We start from the raw sequence: 22,685 nt of genomic DNA on the forward strand, positions 1-22,685 counted from the left end.
GAACATAGAAAAACTTGCCAAGTAGTCAGTGATAACTAGAGATGAACCAAATCCATGATTTTCTTGCCTGTTTCTGCATTTAGTGAATTCTATTTATTTTACTGCTTAGCAGGATGTTTATCTCTGTGTAAATTCCAATCTCTTTCCACATTACCTCACCTGCACTTGGACGATAAACTGCTCTGTTGTTTGCACACTGTTCGTGTATCTACTCAATGGGCTCTGGCCCAAACAATTACATTCACACTGTCCTTCTACAGATGTCTGTAAATGATATCAAATATTAAGTAGAAGAATGAAGAATATGTTACTAGAACCTAGGTATACTGCAGGATGACAAGACTTTCATGTAGCAAAACTGCTATGCAAACTTGATGAGACTATAGGTATCCCTCATAGTATAAAAGTAATTACTAGGCTCCACAAATAAGCTGACTATTAACACCAGAAACCAACATAGAAATATCTCACCGTCAGAGTCTGTGTCCTACCACTTGGACAGCACTACTCATATTATCTCTAGTATGTTCTTTCATTTCAGAAAGAGGGCACAACTGTAAAATCTCTAACTCCTGAAATTAGAAACTAGAACTCAAAACTACATCCCACACTAGGGAAATATTTAAGCCACAGTGATTTATAAATATTTTAAGTCATCAATATTTTATGAGCATTCTTATTAAAAAGACAACAAACATCTTAGAAGCAGATTCTCCAGCTCCAGTCAAGCCTTCAGATAATTGCAGCCCTGGCCAAAATCTAGACTGAAATCTCATGAATGATCCTGAGCCAGAACCACACAGGTAAGCCATGCTTTAATTTTTGAATTTTGAATTTTTGTGAGGTAATACAATTTTTTTCTCCTTTAATCCTCATCCAAGGACATGCTTAGAGAGAGAGAGAGAGATCAATGTGAGAGAGAAACATTGATTGGTTGCCTCCTGTACATGCTCCAACCTGGGACCAAACCTGCAACCCAGGCATGTGACCCAAATGGGAATCAAACCAGCAACCCTTAGTTGTTGCCCAGGATGATACCTAACCACTGAACCACTCCAGCCAGGCAAGTTTATTGTTTTAAGTCACTTATAATACAAAAAACAAAGAAAGTGGCTCAGTATTTTTTTTTTTTTTTTAATCCTTACCCGAGGATATCTTTCCATTGATTTTTAGAGTGGAAGGGAGGAGGAAGAGAGAGAGAAAGAGAGAAAGAAACATCAGCGTGAGAGAAACACATTGATTGGTTGCTTCCCACATGGCTCCAATCAGGGCTGGGGATTGAACCTGCTACCCAGGTACATGGCCCTTGACTGGAAATTGAACCTAAGACCCTCCGTCTGTGGGCCAACACTCTAACCACTGAGCAAAACTGGCCGGGGCTACACAGCATTCTTTATCACCACTGAGTTTTAAATAAAAAATGCATGTCCTGGCCTGTCAACTCAGCGATAAAAATCCTCTTTCTTTTCTCCAAAGCCAACATCATAGTTTTGGCTCCTCTGTGCATCAGGTAGCTGGCCCTTGCTTGTAACACTATCATCCTGGGAAGCAGCAGAATAAGAGAAAAAGACAAATAACTATCATCAACCATTCAAAAATATTCGGTATCTGATCTTCAAAGTATCCATTCCACAGCTGTGCACTGTCACAGAGACCACAGACCACCTCCTTCCACTGAGTTCTAAACTGAAGATGAAATAATACTCAAAGTGCCAGCATAGTAGTAGCATTTCGCTCTAAAAAATGGTTTTAAAAATACCACCGGTCAATAAAAATAGAAAAAAATTAACATTCTATAAGCAGAAATATTGTTTTACAATTTACTATATCTGTAAACAGACATGTAAATGCACAAAAAGATTATTTTACTCTCGTTTTTACCATGGCACTAAGATAATACAATATACCAGGAACACATCAGTAAAAATAGCCAGAATTGTTCTAAAACGTTATCAAGGCCTGCAAGAGATTTTCTACAAAGGAAAAAAAACACTGATTTTGTTCTTTTTAAATGCTACCTCTTTTTTGTGGAACAGACAGTATCTCAAAGAGTTAGGTGGTAGTTTGAGTAACAACCTCTCTTTTTCTCCTGCCCTGAAGCTACTCCAAAGGAATGTCAGTGAGAAACACTGGGCCACACCTCTCCCAAGAGATGATGGTCTTATGATTTCATTAAATTGTTATTTCTCAAAATGTATCCTAATGAATAGTGAAATAATAAAAATATTAAGGATAAATTAAAGAGCAAACATAGACCCCCTCAAAGACTGCCTATGACGGCAGACAGCATTTACCTTTTTCCCTCCAGTCACAAACTGCTTGCAGCTGGATCTCACAAAGTGCGGATGCACTGCGACGATCTGCAGGGAGCAAGGACCCGACACTAGTTTAAGAGCCAGAGTTAAGGCACAGAATAAAAACTCGTTACACATTATAGGCAGCATAATCTAAAAATTAACCTCATATATTGGTAGGAAGTAATGTATTCAGGTAATGTATTCTGCAACAATTGAGGATGTCTGAGTTTTGCTCTTGTGTGAAATATTTCTTCTATGAAGCCAGGTCAAAAATAAAAAATGAAAGTGAGTTAGTTCTACTTTCCGGCTGAGTAAGGAGTCTATGAGTAGGCACTTTCTCCTTACAGACCACGAGGTAGGTCAATCAAGGCAGTAAAATGTCACAAATATTTGCAACTGAATATAATTCACAGAAAGATCCTAGAGAAAGGCCTGGCTGGTTTAGCTTACTGGTTGAGTGTTGACCCATGCACCAAGAGGTCGCTGGTTCAATTCCCAGTCAGGACACATGCCCAGGTTGGGGGCCTGATCCCCAGTACAGGGCATGCAGGAGGCAGCCAACAGATGTTCTCTCTCATCAATGTTTCTCTCTCTCTCTCTCCCTTCCTCTCTCTCTAAAAATCAATAAAGAAAAAATATTTTAAAAAGATGCTAGAGAAAGAACCCAATGGGCTCCTTCCTTGTCCAGAATGTCTTTCAATGATTAAGGAACCAAGTGGAATAGGTAGAGCAATGCAGCCTCAGAAACATTTGAGTGTAGTTACATCAAAGACCCATAGGAACTGCCCTGACCGGTTTTGCTCAGTGGTTAGAGCATCACCAGTGGACGAAAGAGTGGCAGGTTTATTCCTGGTCAAGGGCATGTACCTTGGTTTCAAGTCCCATCCCCGCCCCAGTTGGTGTTGAGGAGGAGACAACCATTCGATGTGTCTCTCTCACATCAATGTTTCTCTCTCTCTCCTCCCCTCTCCGTCTAAAAATCAATGGAAAAATATCCTCTAGTGAGGATTTAAAAAAAAGCCCCAGAGTTATGGAGCTAATCATTCAGGACCTTCCCTTTTACCTCCACCCTCAGTTTCTGTCCCCCTGCTTCTCCACCCCCCTCCATCACTTCCCATGTCATTTGCTAGTAGTTTTCTAAAGGTTTCCTGGCACCACTCAGTGCCAGACTATGGGTGGGCTCCCTTCTGTGGCTGAAAAACTGCACATACTCTACCTTTGTATCTTCTTATTCCCAAACCCATATAATCGCCAATACATTTTGAACTTTTTTTCTAACTTAACACAAAGTCTGTTTCCAGGCACTAAAACAATCCATAGAATTATATTTTCAACTGAATACATTTTATGTTATTAACTGATACGTTTCCACCCTCCAATGGAATAAATTCTTCTTCTATATGGTGATTTTTAGGGCTTATAGCATGACTCCTCTTTTCTCTAACCATTCCTCCCTCCCAGGTTAGCCTTTCTTCCCTTCAACATTTTCCTAATCTACCCTAGATACCAATGATATCATTTATTCATTCTGTTGATACACTTCAAAACTCATAAAAGTTCTTCTAGTGTTCTTATAAATATGTAACTCTAGATAGCAACTATTATTCTAGACATCCTCTATGTAACTCAACTACATCATCTTACCCCTTTTCCCCTTTAGCTCTAAGAAAACCAGGCTGTCAGGGTTACTGCCCTTAAGTGCTGCTTCTCCTCCACCCAACTCAGCAATATTTGGCCTCAGCTCACCTCTTCGTGCTGGTCTCACAGGCAGAGGCTGCAGAACTCTTTTACAAGGCCACCCTCCCTCCCTAGGTGGTTGATCCCATTCCTTATTGCTGCTCCACTAAGTATTCCCTTTATTTTGTTTTCAGTCTTCACTGTCCCTCTCTCTATCCACCAGATAATCTCTTCTACGTTACCAAATTTCTTGAAAAAAGAGTCTGTACTACTTTTTTTCTATTTATCTTTAATTTATTTTGCAATATACAGTGATCTTCCTGCTCTTGAAATGGTCTTCACTAAGGCCTCTACTGACTTTATAAGGACCAAATAAAATGCCGCTTCCATTCTCGCCTCATGTAATCTCCACACTGCCTTCCACACCACTGCCTAATTCATTCCTCCTAGAAACTTTCTCCCCTTTGGCTTCCTAACTCCTCTCTGGATCTCCTCTGTTCCCTCTAACTGATGCTTCTTAGATCCCTCACTGTTGTTCACCACCCCTTTCCTCATGGCCTGAATCTTTAACTTAGAGGGTTCTAGAATATCATCAGTTTTCTTCTCTGCTCACTCTTTAACTTTCAACTAGATAATACCTTTAAAAGTAGTTTCATCTTACTCAACTGTGGTTATCAACTTTGTGTTTTTAGGGTCAATCTCCATCCTGAGTTCTACACTCAAATTCCAAAACCTCCATAATATTCCTAACAGATGTACTACAGTTATCTAAACTCAAAAACAAATCAGCAACATCCCTACTCAAATCACCCCTTATTGCAAGATAGCATTCTCACACCAAGGCCAAAGCAAGAACATAGATTTACTCTCACCTCCTTCACCTTTCATTACCCTCATCTAGTCGTTCACTATGGCTTATTAGGTCTACCTCCCAAAGGCTTTCCAAATTCATTTCTTCTACTCCATCTTGAATATTGGCGTATCTTGTTTCATTGCACTTGACTTCATTGAGCTTCACAAGTGTTGTGTTTTAACAAACTGAAGTCAAGACTCTCTACCAGCAAAAAGATTATGACTTGCTTTTATTGCAATACTTGCTTTATTGCAGTGGTCTGGAACCAAACCCTCAATATCTCCGAGGTATGCCTGCACTCACTATTGCTCTTTTTCCTGAGATCCCGGTAATGCCCTGCCAGGAGTACTGCATTAGCCTTCTAAATTGTCTCTTGTTCCCAGTCACTCTCCTGCTTAAATCACTCTCTATTCTGACAGTTTTGGCTTTCTAAAACACCATCTGATCCTTTTTCCCTTTACCTGTCAATGCATAAATGTTAGAATGAACAAGTGAAAAAAAATAATAATCTCTTCCTTTAACAACCACAATAATCACTTTAACTTAGTTAAACATAACTGTTTAAAACTGGTCTTCCTGACTTTTAGCTATCAGCCTCCCAGTCTATACTATATATAGCCATCATATTAATTTTCCTTAAGCTTATCTCAGTTTATGTCACTTCTTTGTCCTTAAAATTCAATTCCTTATCTATCAGATGGAGTCCAAATTCCTTAGCCTGAATATAAAACTAGCCCCAACCTGCCCATTCAGCAATCCTGCAAAGTCAGTATTTCATGCACCATCTAAACTACACCATTTGCCACTTCCTGAACATAATTTGAACTTTCTAGCCTCTCCATTTCTATTATATTGTTCTTCCACATGGAAAGCCAACTTTCCCATCTGCTCTGTCTACTTACTAAAGTCCAAACATTACTCATTGTAAAACTATCACTGCCCTGGCCAGTTTGGCTCAGCGGTTGGAGCATCGACTTACGGACCAGAGAGTCCCAGGTTTGGTTCCCACTAGGGGCACGTTCCAAAAATAAAATAAAATAAAGCTATCACTAACAAAAACAACTAAAAGTAACTTCAGACTCCTTAATATTGTTTTTACCAACCTGAGTCTTCAATCACAGACTCTGTGTGTGTATGTGTGTGTGTGTGTGTCTGTGTGATGTGATCTCACCCACTACAAGAATATTCCTGAGGATAAACTGAGATCACAATCACATAATATACATCTTATACTCCTTTAAAGTATCAAATAGTACATTATGTTTAATAGATGCTTACTAACAAAATTAATTGAAAATTGGTAGTACGCAAAGTATTGTATTCCTATGGCCTTCACTGAGAAAACCCTTAGAAAAATGAAAATTTACTAAATACTTACTTTAATGGGACAGTCAAAAGTCTCATGAAATTCTTCTCCAAAATATAGTCCAAATACCTGTACCTAAAAAGTAAACAGATCCTGTCATTTCACCATGACAACAACAAAGAAGGTTGCTGGGTCAGTGAGAACACATACTTCCCCTAAAAGTATAAAACATTTAATAATCTAAGGCCTTGTGGTCTCTATTCCAATTCCACCTTGTGGTCTACACATCCAATGAAAACAATTATAATAGTGTGAGAGTACTCTACTGCAATTAAGCCTTTATAAGCATCTAATAGATAGAATTCCCTTTATTCACTACACATTTAATTTAAAAGCTGCCAATTTAAAAAATAAAACATTAATGAATAGGTTATTAGTATTCTTTTATGAGCTTCCCACAGGCTATCCCTAAAGGAATTCTTTTCCTGCCTTAAAGGAAAAAGGAGTTTCTTCTTTGAGCCCTATATAACTCAACCATGTGGATCAATGTGTGAAGAAATCAGGTAAACTGTACTTCACTTACAATTTTATGTTGAATACTTTGAGAATGTATAAATGTAGGATTTAAATTTCTGCTTATCAGTGTCTCCCTTAACATTGTTCCAGGCTACTTTGTTTATACTTAATCGTTTTTCTGAGTTGTTTACTTAAAAAAAAACAACAACCCTGAATAATAGATATATGGCAAAGGGTACAAATTATAAATTTACAGCTTCACAAATTTGTATGCTATGAACACACCCCTGCAATCATGAACCAGACCAAGGAGAACCCAAGAAGCTCCTTCTCATCCTTTCCCAGTCACAACCTAACTGCTACTCTGAAATGGATAGCCACAGGTAACATGCGGTGGTGTCTGAATTTTATGAAAATAAAACCATAAGCTACTTTACTGGCTTCTTTCGCTCAACATTTTCTTTGTGCGATTTATTGATACCGTAGTATACAGCAGTAGATGCTTTCTTTCATTGCTGTGTAGTATTTCAACGTGTGAAATTTATGTATCATCCATCTTCTATCAAACATTCAAGTTGTTTGTTTCCTGACTGGGACCATTATGACAATGCTACAATCAACACTGTTTACATTTCTTTTCGTGCACTTATATACACATTTATGTAACTAGGAATAAAAATGCTGAGTAGAGGTTATGCATCTATTCACATTTAATACACAAACTAGTTCACAAACTGGTGTTGATCAATTAACACTTTCACTAGCAGAACATAAAAATTCCAGGAGCCCGCAAACACTTGGAACTACTAGAGCCACTTAGAACTATATCCCAACACTTAGGATGTGTTGACTATTTTTCTAATCTCTAGAAAAGTGGTATTATTTCTTCTTTAAATTCATTAAGAATTCATTAGTGAAGCCATCTAGATCTAATGGCTTCTTTGTAAAAAAAAATTTTATTACAAATTCAATTTCTTAAATAGATATAAAACTATTTTGACTTTTGATTTTTTTTTTTGTAATCTTGGTAAGTTGTGAGTAGGTAAGTTGTTGCAAGTTCAAAGAGGAAAATTTACTTATGTTATAATTTCTGGAGACAAATCTATTCATTCATGAAAAGCTAAAATCTATTGGACACTCCATTCATTTTGTGACTACTGTTTTATATCCTTGTGCCAAGTATGTCATTTGGGTTTCAAGAACAACACATGGTATAATGTAACACAGAAGGAATTTGATTTACCCTGAAGTAGTCCACTAGAATGTATTCTTTTTGTTTTTTGGTTAATCCTCACCCGAGGATATTTTTCCATTGATTTTTAGATAGAATGGAAGGGAGGGAAGAAGGAAGGGAGGGAGAGAAACATCAATGTGAAAGAGACACATCGACCGGCTGCCTCCCACACAACCCCGATTGGTGCCAGGGATCAACCATGCAACCTAGGTACATGCTCTTGACCGGGAATCGAACCCAAGACCCTGTGGTCTGGGGGCCAATGTTTAAACCACTGAGCTACACCCACCAGGGCTAGAATGTATTTTTTTTTTTTTTTTTTAATCCTCACCCGAGGACATTTTTCCATTTTTTGTTCAGGTTAGAGTGGGAGGGAGAGAGAGGAACAGAGAGAGAGAAAGAAACATCGATGTGAAAGGAACACATCGAGTGGCTGCCACCCGCACAACCGACCAGGGCCGGGGACAAACTGCAACCGAGGTACGTGCCCTTAGCGGGAACCGAACCCGGGCCTCTCAGGACCGCAGGCTGACGCTCCAACCGCTGAACCAAACCGGCCAGGGCTAGAATGTATTCTTAACATGACAATACACTTATGCCCACAACTACCACCACCTTGCTTCTCATTGTTACGGGGGGGGGGGGGGGGACCATTTTTCTGCCAAGGGCCATTTGGATATTTATAAAATCATTCACAGGCCTACAAAATATCAACTTAAAAATTAGCCTGCTATAATTAGTCAGGCTAATTTGATGAGGCATGTGATGTTAGCTGGTATTAATTTCGCAGGCCTTATATGGCCTACGGGTCAGACATTCCCCCTCCCCCAGTTAGAGGGTATCAAAGCACTACTTTTACATAAATGTATAAGCATAACATGCAATAGACTTCTTATAAAATGATGCTTAAGAGGTAGGAAAGAAGAGCATTGCATTCAGAGTTTTACTTTACCCAAGGCAAGTTTAACCTGATTGATCCCCCAAAATCCATGACATTTGAGTAAAAGTAGGGGTGGTACTATATCATCTGAATCTTAATGTAGTAAATCAATAAGTGGTCACCTTACTGAAGTTACAATATAAATTCATACTGAACTAGGAAGTTTAAATTCTTCTAACGTAAGCTATTACCCTTCTGTACAACAATGTGACAACATGGTCCTGTGTCCAATCTTGTATTACTACTACTAACATATCTCATAATGATTCCACATGCTTTGCCTCAGTGGTTCTGAAAGCTGACTGCACAGTTACTAGTGGCCAGACCCCACCCTAGACAAGTTAAACTTCCTGGGGGTAGAATTGTATCTGACAAGGTCCAGGACTAACAGGACGCAGCCAGCACTGACTATCCTGCTCTGCTGCTCTTGTCTGACAGCAGCACTGCAAGGTATGAGAGCAAACCCCAGCCTGCCAGCTCAACAGACAGTTCTGCAGAAAAATAAATGGTTTGCGTAAGGTCATCAAAAGCAGGACAAGTGTTCCAAGCCCTATTTTTCTACATAATGTCATTATGTGAGATAGCCTAAAATTTGCAACTATAAATATATCTTTCTATTTAAAGTATAAGAAAAGTAGAATAGTAAAAAAATGTTCTGAAGTCCCAAATATCTGCCAAACTAAAGTGAAGGTGAATATTAGGGCTTTGAATTATGTAACTCTATGACAAAGGTTGAAAATTCAAGCAGAGTACTAATGCAAAAGGATAAACTTCCTTCTGCCCATAGCAAAGTAAAGGTTATTTTAAAAACAAAAGTGATGTTAATTGTAGGGGAAAGTATTTGTAATGTAAATAAATGATGTATAATCCTATTGAAAAAGACTGAGGTATCAATAAATGAGAAGGTATATATTAGGATTGTGAATCTAACAGTGAAAATTAAATTATAAATTGCCAGGGATAACTATTCCTTTAAAAATTATTGATCCAGTTTGGTTCAGCGGTTAGAGCGTCGGCCCGCACTCCAGAGAGACCCGGGCTCGGTTCCTGCTAAGGGCGCGTACCTCGGTTGCAGTTTATCCCCAGCCCTGGTTGGGTTCTGCAGGTGGCAGCCACTTGATGTGTCCCTTTCACGTTGATGTTTCTCTCTTTCTCTCTCTCCTTCCCACTCTATCTGAACAAAAAATGGAAAAATGTCCTCAGGTGAGGATAAAAAATAAAGTAAAATAAAATAAAATAAAAATTATTGATCCAGCCCTGGCTGATGTGGCTCAGTTGGTTGGGTGCTGTCCCATGTACTGAAAGGTTGCCGGTTCGATTATAGGTCAGGGCCCATACCTGGGTTCGGGCTGATCCCCAGTGGGTAAGTATGCAAGAGGTGGCTGATCAATCTTTTGCTCTCACATCAAAATTTCTCTCTCTCTCCCTTTAAAATTAATTAAAAATATTTTTTTAAAATTATGAACCCATATTGAAGATTTAATAGTAGAGTGATGAGGAGGAATAAACAGAAAAAAGAACAAATCACCGAAGTTCTTAGCAAACAGGCTAACACTCATCACTACCCTTGAGAACAAGTCAGAAGCAAAAATTCTGTCATACCCAGAGCAGGGGCTGCAAGAGTGAGTGTTCGCTACAGGCGGCAAAAATTAGAACTCTTAGGTCAGTCTCTATTACTATGCTTAACTGAATAACACTTTCCTCAACTGCCCTTATCTTCTCCAGTATAAAAAACAATACAAATTCACAAGGCAAATGTCAGAAACTTTATCAGTACAAGCAGGGTGATTTGCAAAACCTTCAATGTTTCGGTTCATTTCACTTATGCAAGAGCCCAAACTGACTGATCACAAGTTATACTACTAAAACTAATAAAATTCAAAATAATTCTCATTCATTTGCTCTCTTTCCCTCTTTATTTATTTTGCCATTTTGTTAGTGAATAGCACACTTATCTGTGAAAAGATTCCATTGAATGACAGCCTAGAGAGCTTTTAGGAAGACCTCATCTAAGAATCACATAAAGCTTAAAATAGAGAGGATTCTTTGAAAATGGTATCCCCTTATAGCAGCACTAACAAACTCTTCCAATTTGTCACCAAAATACCTAATGAAGAGAAATAGAAAATTCAGAACAATTAGCCTGTTTGTAGTTAGTCTACTGCAAAATCCTAGAGGATTTCTCATTGAATACAAAACCAAAGCGACATATAAGAATCATAGAAGGTATGCAATGTGTGTTTACTGCTTGAAGTAAAGAAAAACTACCCTCATGAAACAGTAAGAAAGGTTATGTATCCTTCTCCACTTTAGCATGGATTTCTATGTATTTGCCAACCAGAGAATTAGGTGACAGACCAGGAGACATACAGTGACTCTGAGTGAGGTGGCCAGAGTCAACTACCCTGACAATTGATACTTCCCTTGTAACAGCCTCTCTCAAACCCCAGCTTACAAATAACAACAGTTAGAACATGTAAACTGTCATTATGTCAAGGGAGGTAGCTGAAGGGACCCTCACAGGGGAGATGGCTGCTTTTCATATTCTCCACACATGCGGAGTATCAGAGGGCAGGGAGGAATGATAAGAGAGGCTCCCACTTTACTCTGGAGCAGCTGCCTTAACTGATTACCTTTGGTCAGAGGAAACTGAGCTCATTAACAGGCCCCGTGTGGAGCTTAGAAGTGATTCTACAACACCAAAATTGATACCAGGCAGGGCAAAGAGCAGTCAGACATGAATTTCTCTAACACAGGTTTAGAAAGAGCTCTTCTTGTTCTGAAATGGATAAACAAGCAACAAAAACACATGCAAGGGCTATAAAAAGAATACTGTAGAACAATATTCCAAAAATTTTGAGAAACTATGCTTTTAAAAATGTTTTAATAGTAACCAGAAGAAAGTAAAATTACAGCTCTGCCAGTTTGGCTCAGGGTTAGAGAGTTGGGCCTGCAGACCGGGTTTGGTTCCTGCTAAGGGCACATACCTCGGTTGCAGTTTGTCCCCAGCCCCGGTTGGGGTCATGTGGGTGGCAACCACTCGATGTGTCTCTCTCACATCGATGTTTCTCTCTCTTCCTCCCTCTCTCCCTCCCATTCCATCTGAAGATAAATGCAAAAATGTCCTCGGGTAAGCATAAAAAGAAAAACTAGAAAACTCTTTGGCGATCTCATTAAGAAGAAAAGACCTCCATGAATCTGGAGCAGAAAGATAGAATGATGTTATTGATGGTGATGATGATGACATGGATTATAACAGCTGATAATTACTATGTGTTTCTTCTGCTCCAGGTACTTTTCCAAACAATTTACATATATTAACTCATTTATTCCTCAATGAGGTAGGTACTATTACCTCCATTTTATAGAGATGGAAATAGACTGAGGCACAGGGAGGTATGAATAACTTAGTTGACATCACAGATCTAGAACACAGTGGCAGGTAATTCCACTCTTAACCATTAGTCACTGCCTGACACTCTATGACATAAGAAGTTGTAATTTAAAAAATTAAATATAGCCTGGCCGGTGTGACTCAGTGGTTGAGTGCTGACCCATGCACCAAGAGGTTGCCAGTTCAATTCCTGGTCAGGGCACATGCCCAGGTTGTAGGCCCGATCCCCAGTGGAGGGCATGCAGGAAGTGGACAATCGATGTCCTCTCTCATCAATGTTTGCATCTCTCTCTCCCTCTCCTTCCTCTCTCTCTAAAATCAATAAATAAAAAAATATTAAATTAAAAAAAAGAAGTCAATAGGATTATAAAAAATTAAATATGTATCAGGCTAATATAAAAATAGAGCAGGGACAGAAAGATTTCAGAAATATTAAAAATGCAAAATGCAATAAAACCCTACTTCACAAAATGAAGTTGATGCTGGAAGAAAAGCAAATCAGCAAAGGGAACAAACAAGTAGAAGAATACTCCCTGACTACAAAGAAATAAAAGGATAAAAACAATGAGAAAGCAAAGCACATATGTGGTGGGGGGAGGTATGTACCACACAATATGGCCAATTTTCTTACATATTTTAGGAAAGAGGGGAAAGGTGAATAGTGCTAACCCATTAATCCTCTTACCTTGAAAAGTTTAGGTACAAAAATGTGAGAGGGGAAGAGGCCAGACTACAATGGGTTAAGAAATAAATGGTTAGCAATAAAAATGGTTAATCTAGGTGGAGAGCTCACCATACATACACCTGACACCTTGAGACATTCCCATGCAGGACTCCCACTGGGCCCACTGCCCAGCTGAGGAAGCGAAGGCACTGGAAGAGCAAACAACATGCCCGACAAGGTACAGGGAGTAGGACTTGCACACAGGAAGGTGGAATACAGAGCTCTGCTCTTAGCCTCTGTACAACACTGCCTCCAGCCTAAGTATTATTGAGTTTCATCAAAGAAATGAAAACAAATGGAACTGAAGCAATAATCAAAATCAGAACTGAAGTAAACTTTCCTGCAATGAAAACAATAGTTCAGAATATGGATCAAAAGAACTTACCGTGTTCCAGACAAAATTAATGAAAACAGACCCAAACAAGACATAATTTAGCAAACTGCGTTACAAGGGCCGTTTATTGTCGTCGTTGTTGCTACTGTTATTAGTCTGAGCTCCAAGGCAGGACAAGAAAAAAATTAAAAAGGTCTTGTGAAAGAACAAAAGTAGAATGGCCTCAGACATGTCTACAAAAATGAAGGTCAGACAAAAGGGAGCAGCATCCTCAAAATTTTGAGAGAAAATATTTCAACCCTGAACTCTATACTAAATTGATTCTAGTTTATGTATGAAGCAATATATGTAACAGATCAGATAATAAACCTTGTATGTATTTATCATAAAGTTACCCTAAAAATAAATGTATGCCAGTAAACTGAAACCACACACACACACACACACACACACACACACACACACAGAGAGAGAGAGAGAGAGAGAGAGAGAGAGAGATGTGTGTATCTCAAAATTTAGAACTCAAGCACATTGAAACAATGGAATAAAGACAGAAATGAGCACCAGCTGAATAAACAGAACATTTTAAACAACTGTTAGAATTATGACTTTAAAACTGAATAGAAATATCAAAGGTTTTCTTTGAAATAGAACATAAGTAATTATTTATCTAGGAGTCCTAATAAACTACAGGAAGAAAAATCACAACAGCCCTTTAAAGATGCATTCATCTAGATATTTGGAGTTTATGTAATAATCTTTGTTTTATCATCACTAACCACTTTTCTAGATCACTCACTCTATACTGGCTACTCAATTTTCATAATACCAACTAACACAGGGTAAAGGCTAGCTTACGTAAAAATATGCACTGAAATACTTGTTTTCAATTCTACAATACTAATAAAATGTATAAGAAAAGCATTTTTAAAAATCTATCATGGATCTACAACAAAATACAACAGTTATAAATTTGACTAAACTAGAAAAACAGAGGTGTTTGCCAAGAAGTGTATTCCAGGAGATAATATGAGGGTCTTCTCATTATTCACCTGAAATAGTAGTTAAAATACCCACTTTGCCACATCAAATAGTAATTCTTCAACATTTAAAGCTTTGAAAATTCCTACATGGATTATCTTAGTAAAAAATGTTTTTCAATTAAAAAATAGAATATTCTTTCAGTAAATTAGTTCAATTACACTGATAATAGCCCAGAAGGAATTCCTCATCATTAAGAAAACCAAATGAAGATGATCTTTCCTACAAACATATAAATATACACATGTTCCAATAGTTTGGGTAACTCTTCTCAATTTCTGCACGTACCAACTCCTCCCCAATCTCTCTCTGACAGTCTGGTTTCTCTCTGTATTTCAGAAGGCACTGTAAAACTTGACAGTGCTTTTTGAAAAGCATAAGTGTTCCCATTACTATTTCAAAAGACTCTTTAAGAAAAATTAGGCTTAGATATATAAAATACATTCTTGTATGTCAAGAAGGCCTCGTTTTTCTTTTGCTAACAGATTAAATGGGTATAAATCTTTTATACTGAGTACATTGTTTTTAATTTACTGATCCTAATGGCACACTGAATTTAGATTACATAAAAATGCAAAATTAGATTACAAAATCTGCTTTCTTCAGTCAGGAATAGGTAAGGTTCTTTAATGAGTATTGATGCACTCTCTTCTTAACCTGTTATTTTAGAAAAGTATCTTAAATACACTGTGCATTAGAATTTTATCATTGCAAACCAACATTAGAACACTTCCATCGAATGAAAAACAAAAGACACTCTTATAACTGGAAAATCAATCACCATGACCACTAAATGTCACTGCTCAACATCAGCAAGAAGCACTAATAATTGTTAGTTATACACAGCACAAATGATGTATGTCCTCGATCGAGGAAGTGGGTGCTAGGTTTTTAGAAAACTGTACATATATTGATTTTACATTTATTTAATGTGGCCATTGTAAGACACTTTATTCTTCTGATAAGCTATGATTGCTTATCAAAAGATTCTATAATTCAAGAGAAACATTTATAACTTGTGTGAAAATGAAAACCACCGGCCCACAGAAATCATGCCCACAAAATCCAATTTTGTGGATTTATGGCAGAAAGGCATTAAACTACTGTCTTGCAGGAACTGCAGACTACTCACTGAAGTATAAGTGGCACAGCAGTAATGATTAAGGTGACACGTCCCCCTGCCACAGCTGTTAATCAGATTAATACTAGTTACATTATTGACATTCTTGTAATTACTTTTCCTAAGGCACATTTGTGAAAAATATATTTTACTTTAGTTATGAGCAATCGGAAGCAAGTCCATATCCAAAAAGAATAAGCTAGTTTCTCCTAATGCAGGTATACAGTAAGCAGACTGCTTTTCCAAGCACTTGGAGTTGGGTAGCAGCCCAGTCTCCAGTTCGAGAGCAGTGCTTTCAAGGTGACCACATCAGTGCCATACCTTGCCATCCTCTGAACACACGCCCATGTGCTCTCCGCTTTCATCCAGGCTAATCTGATTTATCTTCACAGGACTCTATTAAAAAAACAACACATAAATCTTTAGAAAAAAATGTATCAATAATCAAATACCTCGAATCTTTGTAAAATTAAGTAATACAAGTTGTCTATTACTTTCAGTGATTCTCGACCTTCCTAATGCTGTGACCCTTTAACACAGTTCCTCATGTTGTGGTGGCCCCCAACCATAAAATTATTTTTGTTGCTACTTCATAACTGTAATTTTGCTACTGTTATGTCTTAGGTGACCCCTGTGACAGGGTCGTTCGACCCCCAAAGGGGTCACGACCCACAGGTTGAGAACCGCTGCTTTAGATGCATGAACTGAAAATATATTTTGTTTTTGCAAAGTAAAATGGTCAAATACAGCTTTGTTCTCAGACATGTAATATATCCCAAAACCTAAAATTTCCCCAAACTGTCTATTTCACACACTTGAAGTCCCTAAAATGTTATTTTTGTACATGTTATAAGCCTTTTTATTTGTTCTGTTCTATTTATCCCATGCTCCTAAAATTCTTTCCCAAATTCATTAAAAGGACAAAACAAAAGCCAAAATAAAAATCATGATATAAAGAAAAATTTTAGTTGTTTTACTTTGGTTCAATAGTCAATCTATTTGTCCTTCTCTTATGAATTACTAAATCAATTTTTATTTATACTTTGTACTTAGTACTTTCTAGGGGAAATTCACAGGCTCTAGATGATATTAACCAACTCTGTTATCCCTCATTCTTTTGAGTAATCTCAAATTTAAAAATCTGTTAAGATATGAATCAGGTTTTCTACTTTGAATGTATTTTCCCCAAGTGTAAATACACAATTGTACTTTTAATATTTTTCACAGCTTTCCAGTTCTCTATGTAGCCAACTGTTTAATAACTAAAATATTCATGCAAATAGATATTCTAACAGAAGTAAAAGTTAGTGAATGCTGACATTAAAAAAAGACAAGCTCGCCCTGGCCAGTGAGGCTCAGTAGTTAAAAGTGTTGGCCCGTGCACCAAAGAATCGTGGATTCAATTCCTGGTCAAGGGCACATACCTGGGTAGCAAGTTCAATCCCCGGCCCTGGTCAGGGCCCGTGCACCAATCGATTTGCCTTTCTCACAACTGTTGTTTCCCTCCCTCCCTCCCAGTCTACCTGAAGACAAATGGAAAAATACCCTGGGGTGAGGATTTTAAAAATATATATATATTATATATATGTGTGTGTATATATATAATATATATGTGTGTGTATGTATAAATACACACACACACACACATACATATATAAATCCTAAAATAGTTTGGCTTGTTGATAATAAATGAAAATACATAAAACTGAATGTTGGATCCTTCTCCAGTGGAAAATACTCAGAGTAGTAAGCAAAGGTGAGGGCAGACCAAGACTCCCAGCCCTCAAAAGGCCATTTATTGACTGACTGATGCTGCTGACAGAGATTCCCGTGGTACAGGCTAAGACAGATGGCCACAGAATCCTCTCATCTTGATTCCTAAATCACCATACAAGTTACCTTCCTAAAAGGTCTCAGAATGTTAGAAGAGGAAAGGACATTGAAGAGAGATATTTGATTCATTTTACAGAATAAACTGAAGCCCATGGATAAGAATCACAACAGAAAAACAACAGAGGCAGGACTCTGACCTTGAGAGAGGTGAAGAAGTGTCCTTCAAAAAGAATGCTATGATGGACAGTAAGACAAAAACAAAACAAAGGCGGAATAGGGAAAGCACCTAGGCCAGCATGCCTGCAGTTCTGGCTGAGAAGTCTGAATACTCGGCTTCTACATTCTTTGGATAAATACTTTCCACAATAAATATCTTATGTTAACAGTCTTCATATTCGAATCTTTTGTTCATCAAATGACACTTAAATACCCATTTTACCCTTGGAAAATATAAATCCCAAGTACCTCTGTAGATGGTTACAATTGGCATTTGGTTATAATCTACCTCAAACTATAATTTAATATGTATGTGGAGCCTGATCAATGTCAAGGTTTCTTGTCCTGTCCAATATGGTACCATCCACACATGACTACTTATATAGAAAGTTAAATAAGTTAAAATTAAACATAATTAAGAATTTATTTCCTCAGCTGCACTAACACATGCCAAGTACTCAACAGCCATATGTGACTAGAGCTACCATATTAGAAAGCACACATCGCAGAAGGTTTTCATTACCACAAAAAGTTCTATTATATAGTGCAGTTCCAGGACTACAAAATTCAGCCTCAATGCAGAATGCAATCCTTTACAAGGCCCTTCTTGGACATTACAACTTACATTCAGAAGTACATTTTCTTCTCACATTAATGTCAAAATTTACATAATCTGTATCTGTTCTTAAACGTGTACTTTTTAAAAGCTCATGGCCTGTGCTAATAATATTCCCTGAATCACTATGTATCATTTTCAAAGACTGACAGACACAGCAGCTGATCCTCACAATATCAGGGGAAAGCAGTCAGCACAGATAGATGGTTATGTCCACCTCACAACAAGGAAAATGAGACCTCAAGAGTTATGTGAGCATTCTGCAACCATAGTCACTACAACTCAGTGTCTAAGCCACCCAGTGGTATTCTACACACAAATGAAGCAAACTTCATTACAACGTGTTTCTTTCTAAGTAGAATCTGTTTGTACCCCCACATAAGCAATATTAGGGAGAAAAATCATATCTACAAAGTATTAGAATCCTCTTTCCCTCATATCTCTGTTATTAACAAAAGTTTTTTTTTACACTTCTGCCAAAGATCAATATTCATTTATTTACTTTCCTGACTACTAATAAACAAATATTTTTCTTAAGTCTTTTGGCCAATTAATTTGCTCTTCTGCAAACTGCTTGTTCACATCTCTTACCCATTTTTCTATTACATGTTTGTTGTTTTCTTGTCAAATTCCTTTCTATTTTTAGAATATAAGGTCTTGGTACAAATGCTCACCCAGACATTATATATGTAGTGTGCTATTTTTTGGAATATGATTACTGCTTTATTTCAAACATTTAAGTCTTTAATACTAATAGGATTCATTTCATTTTCTTCCAAATAGATGTCCAACTGGTCTAGCCCCATTTATTAAATAATCCATCCTTCTCATTTTAAAGAGAACTATGTTTATTACATAATAACGGTTTATATATACTGAAATAACCTTCTAGGTTTTCAACTGTGGTCTCTTTGTCCAGTGCTATATTAATTCAACACTGATCTAATTATATAGAATGTATATACTATGTTCTGATATTTGGTAGTGGCAAGATCCAGTCACAACTCTTCATACTTTCCTTGGCTTTTTTCAAGAATTTTTATTCTCCCATGTAAATTTTAAGATAAAATGTGCCCCACGTTATTAAATATAATGGTCATTATTCAATCCTAACTTTCTTTTCCCAATAGACGCATGTAACACTCCTGACAACTCTCTCCTCTTTCCTTCCAGATTACCACGCTTACTGGTTTTTTTTTTACATTTCTAGTTGGTTCTTCTCAGTCTCTTTGGGTATATATTCCTGATCTCTCTCTCTCTCTCTCTCCTCTCCCCACCTTTTCTTTTACTACCTTCCCCACAGGGAACCTCCCTGCTGCTGGGGCCCTGCCCCCACCCACTCCTGATCTCTTGATCTCTGTATTTCATGGTTCGGTCCTTCCACCTTATCTCTTTTACATCCACACTGGTTACCTTGCTATTCTCTATCAGGCCATGAAATAACTCCTAAATTTCTATCTCCAAACTGGACCTCTCCCTATTTCAGACCAATATACAGAAATGCCTATTTTATACATGTACTTGGATGCCTAATAAGCATCTCAGTTAAAACACATCCAAAACCAACATCCTGATACTTCCTCATTAAAAAACCCTTCTTGATGGTATCTCCTTCTCAGTTAAGGACTAACACATTCTTCTAGTTGTTCAGGGCAAAAAACCTTGGAGGCAATTTGACTCCGACTTTTGTTATACAATCTATATGTATCTATCAGCAGTTTCTATCATCTCTTCAAACAAAATGTATCCAGACTTTGACCACTTTTCCTCACTCCTATAGCTGCCATCCTGGTTCAAGCCATCATCATTCTCTGAATTATCATAATGGTCTCCTAACTAGTGGACCTACTTTGCCCTAATTCTCCCAGAAGACCATTCTCAACAAATCAGCAGAGCAATACTGTTAACAAGCTGATCAGGTGATGTCATTCCTTTGCTTAAAACCCTTTAATGGCCTCCCATCTCAAGATAAAATCCAAAGTTTTCACTATAACCTGATAGTTCTTCAAGGGGAACCTTTTATCTGCCAAGGGACATTTGGATATTTATAACATCATTTGAGAGCCATACAAAATTATCAACTTAAAAATTAGCCTGCTATATTTGGTCAGGCTTATTTGGTGAAGCCTGTGATTGATTTCAAGGGCGTTAAACCGCACACAGGCCTGACATTCCCACCCATATAATGATCTCACTATAGCCTTCCCTTCAAGGTCTGACCTCATCTACTCTGCTTTGTTCTGTCTCCTCCCACCGCAATGCCCTCCAGCCTTAGAGCCTTTGCAACTGTTTGCCAGAGTCTGGAATGCTTTTCTGCCAGCTCTTCACTGGTAGTCTTCTTCTCAGAAACACTTTCCGGCCATATGATCTAAAATTTCAACATTTCACCCAAACATTGTAATATTCCTTCACTGCTTCCTCTTTTTTCTCCTTAGCACTTACGACTATCTTATCATTGTAATGTATTTACATATTTTACTTATGTCAGTAAACTATTACTTACTACTTATGTATTTTACTTATGTATTTATTATCAAACTCACTATCTAGAATATTAACATCAGGAAAGATAGTTCAAAGAATAAAAAATTCCAGTCATACACAGATTCTTCCAGAGAACAGATTAAAAAGGAAATGGCTCTCCAACTGATGTTACCAGGCCAGTACAACCTTACCATAACAAAACTCCACAAAGATGTTAAGAGAAAGAAAAAGAATAAGTAAATCTCTCATGAACAGAAACAGAAAAATCCTAGAGAAAATATTAATGAAGTGAGCATATTTAGAAAAGCCATATTTATTCCAGAAATACAAGGCTGATATAGGAAAATTAATCAATATATTATATTTTCTGCATTAATAAAATACATGAGGAATATTAAAAGATCATCTCAATAGATGCAAAAAGTATTGATGAAATTCAAGAACTCATGGACATGAACCAAAGTGTGGTGATTGGGGGGAAGGGAGAAAAGGGCATAAAGGGAATAAATGGTGATGGAAAAAATAAAAAAACATATATATAGTCCTGGCCAGTTTGACTTGGCAGTTGGAGCATTGGCCCACAGACTAAAGGGTCCTGAGTTTGATTCCAGGTCAGGGGCATGTACCTTGGTTGTGGGTTTGATCCCTGGCCCTGGTTTGGGTCGTGCGGGAGGCAGCCAATCAATGTGTCTCTCTCACATCAATATTTCTCTCTCTCTCTCCCTTCCTCCTTCCCTCCCTTTGATGAAATCAATGAAAATTTTTTTAAAAATTTACATATATACATATATACACACATATATATGAAATTCAACACCCATTCATGGTTAAAAACTCTTAGCGTAGTAGGAGAAAAATTCTTCAGTTTCATTTAATGGTGAAATGTTGATAACTTTCCCTTTGATAGATTTACAATATTGATTCTTCTAATCTGTACTCATAAAGGATTTCCCCATTTATTCAGGCCTTCTTTAGTGTCTTTGAATAAGTTAAAAATATATTTTTTTCTTTATTGATTTTAGAGAGAGGAGGGAGAAGGAGAGGGAGATAGAAAACATCAACTGGCCACCTCCGGCATGCCCCGCACTGGGGATTGGGCTCACAACCTGGGCATGTGATCTGACCAGGAATCAAACCAGTAACCTTTTGGTGCATGGTTGACAGTTGACCACTGAACCACCCCAGCTGGGCTCTTTGAATAAGTTTTATACTTTTCCCCTTAGAAGTCTTTGGGAATAGCAATGATAGTGAGCAACCTTTTCTCATTTCTGATATGTATGACCCTATATATACAACATAAAAAAATGGACAAAACTACAGTACAGTGTACAGTGGGTGAATGCAGATGGTATAAGATGAAAAAAAAAAAAGCTAGGCTGTTATTACTATACAGGTGAGTGCAGTGGGACCTCTAAGGGAATTGTGAGCAGGAGGATCACATGGTCTATGGTCTACTCTTTTTTTTTTTTCAATCCTCATCTGAGAACACTTTTCCATTTACCTTCAGAAAGAGTGGGAGGGAGAGAGAGAGAGAGAGAAACATCAATGAGAGAGAGACACATCGACTGGTTGCCTCCTGGGAGACAGGACTGCAATCAAGTTATGTGCCCTTGACTCTTTGGTCAACACTCTAACCACTGAGCAAAACTGGCCAGGGCTTACATGGTCTTAACAGAGTGTAGTTACATGACAGTTTTATAACTGTTCCACTGCACATTTTATATATTTTTAAAGTTACATTTCATAATAAAAATAAACATTAAAAACTTTAAAATAAAGTAAAAATCTTGTCCATGAAAATGTCTGGGATCAAGAACTTCAATGAGTTATTTCTTAGATTATGTTTTTTTCCCATGACTGTCAAGCTACTTAAATGCTCTAGTTCTATAATGGTCATTTATTTATATTTTCCCAGAAAATAGTGCATTTCAAATTCGTAATGATGAAAATACTTTTTATTTTACTTTTTGTTCATCTAATATTTTAATACTACTACTACTAAATGTAAGTACTAATACTACTACTACTACTGAGTTAATATCTGCTATGTAATTATTATGCCTCAGGCTTTATTCTAAAAGTTTTATACATATTATATCA

The 22,685-nt window shown here is 37.4% G+C and overlaps 1 protein-coding gene across 10 annotated transcripts in view; it reads right to left on the reverse strand.

Annotated features, from left to right (window-relative positions):
• VPS41 (VPS41 subunit of HOPS complex) overlaps positions 1 to 22,685 on the reverse strand; it is a 240,507-nt gene that overhangs the window by 153,440 nt on the left and 64,382 nt on the right. For all 10 annotated transcript variants that reach the window (XM_036247664.1, XM_036247663.1, XM_036247661.1 and 7 more), the window contains 3 exons: positions 15,758 to 15,832; positions 6,206 to 6,268; positions 2,295 to 2,360 (listed from right to left, as the gene is read on the reverse strand). In XM_036247664.1, the coding sequence (XP_036103557.1) occupies positions 2,295 to 2,360; positions 6,206 to 6,268; positions 15,758 to 15,832 (204 nt within the window). The remainder of the gene's footprint in view (positions 1 to 2,294; positions 2,361 to 6,205; positions 6,269 to 15,757; positions 15,833 to 22,685) is intronic.

The sequence above is a fragment of the Molossus molossus genome, unplaced genomic scaffold, assembly GCF_014108415.1.
Source record: "Molossus molossus isolate mMolMol1 unplaced genomic scaffold, mMolMol1.p scaffold_m16_p_7, whole genome shotgun sequence".
Lineage (NCBI taxonomy): Eukaryota > Metazoa > Chordata > Mammalia > Chiroptera > Molossidae > Molossus > Molossus molossus.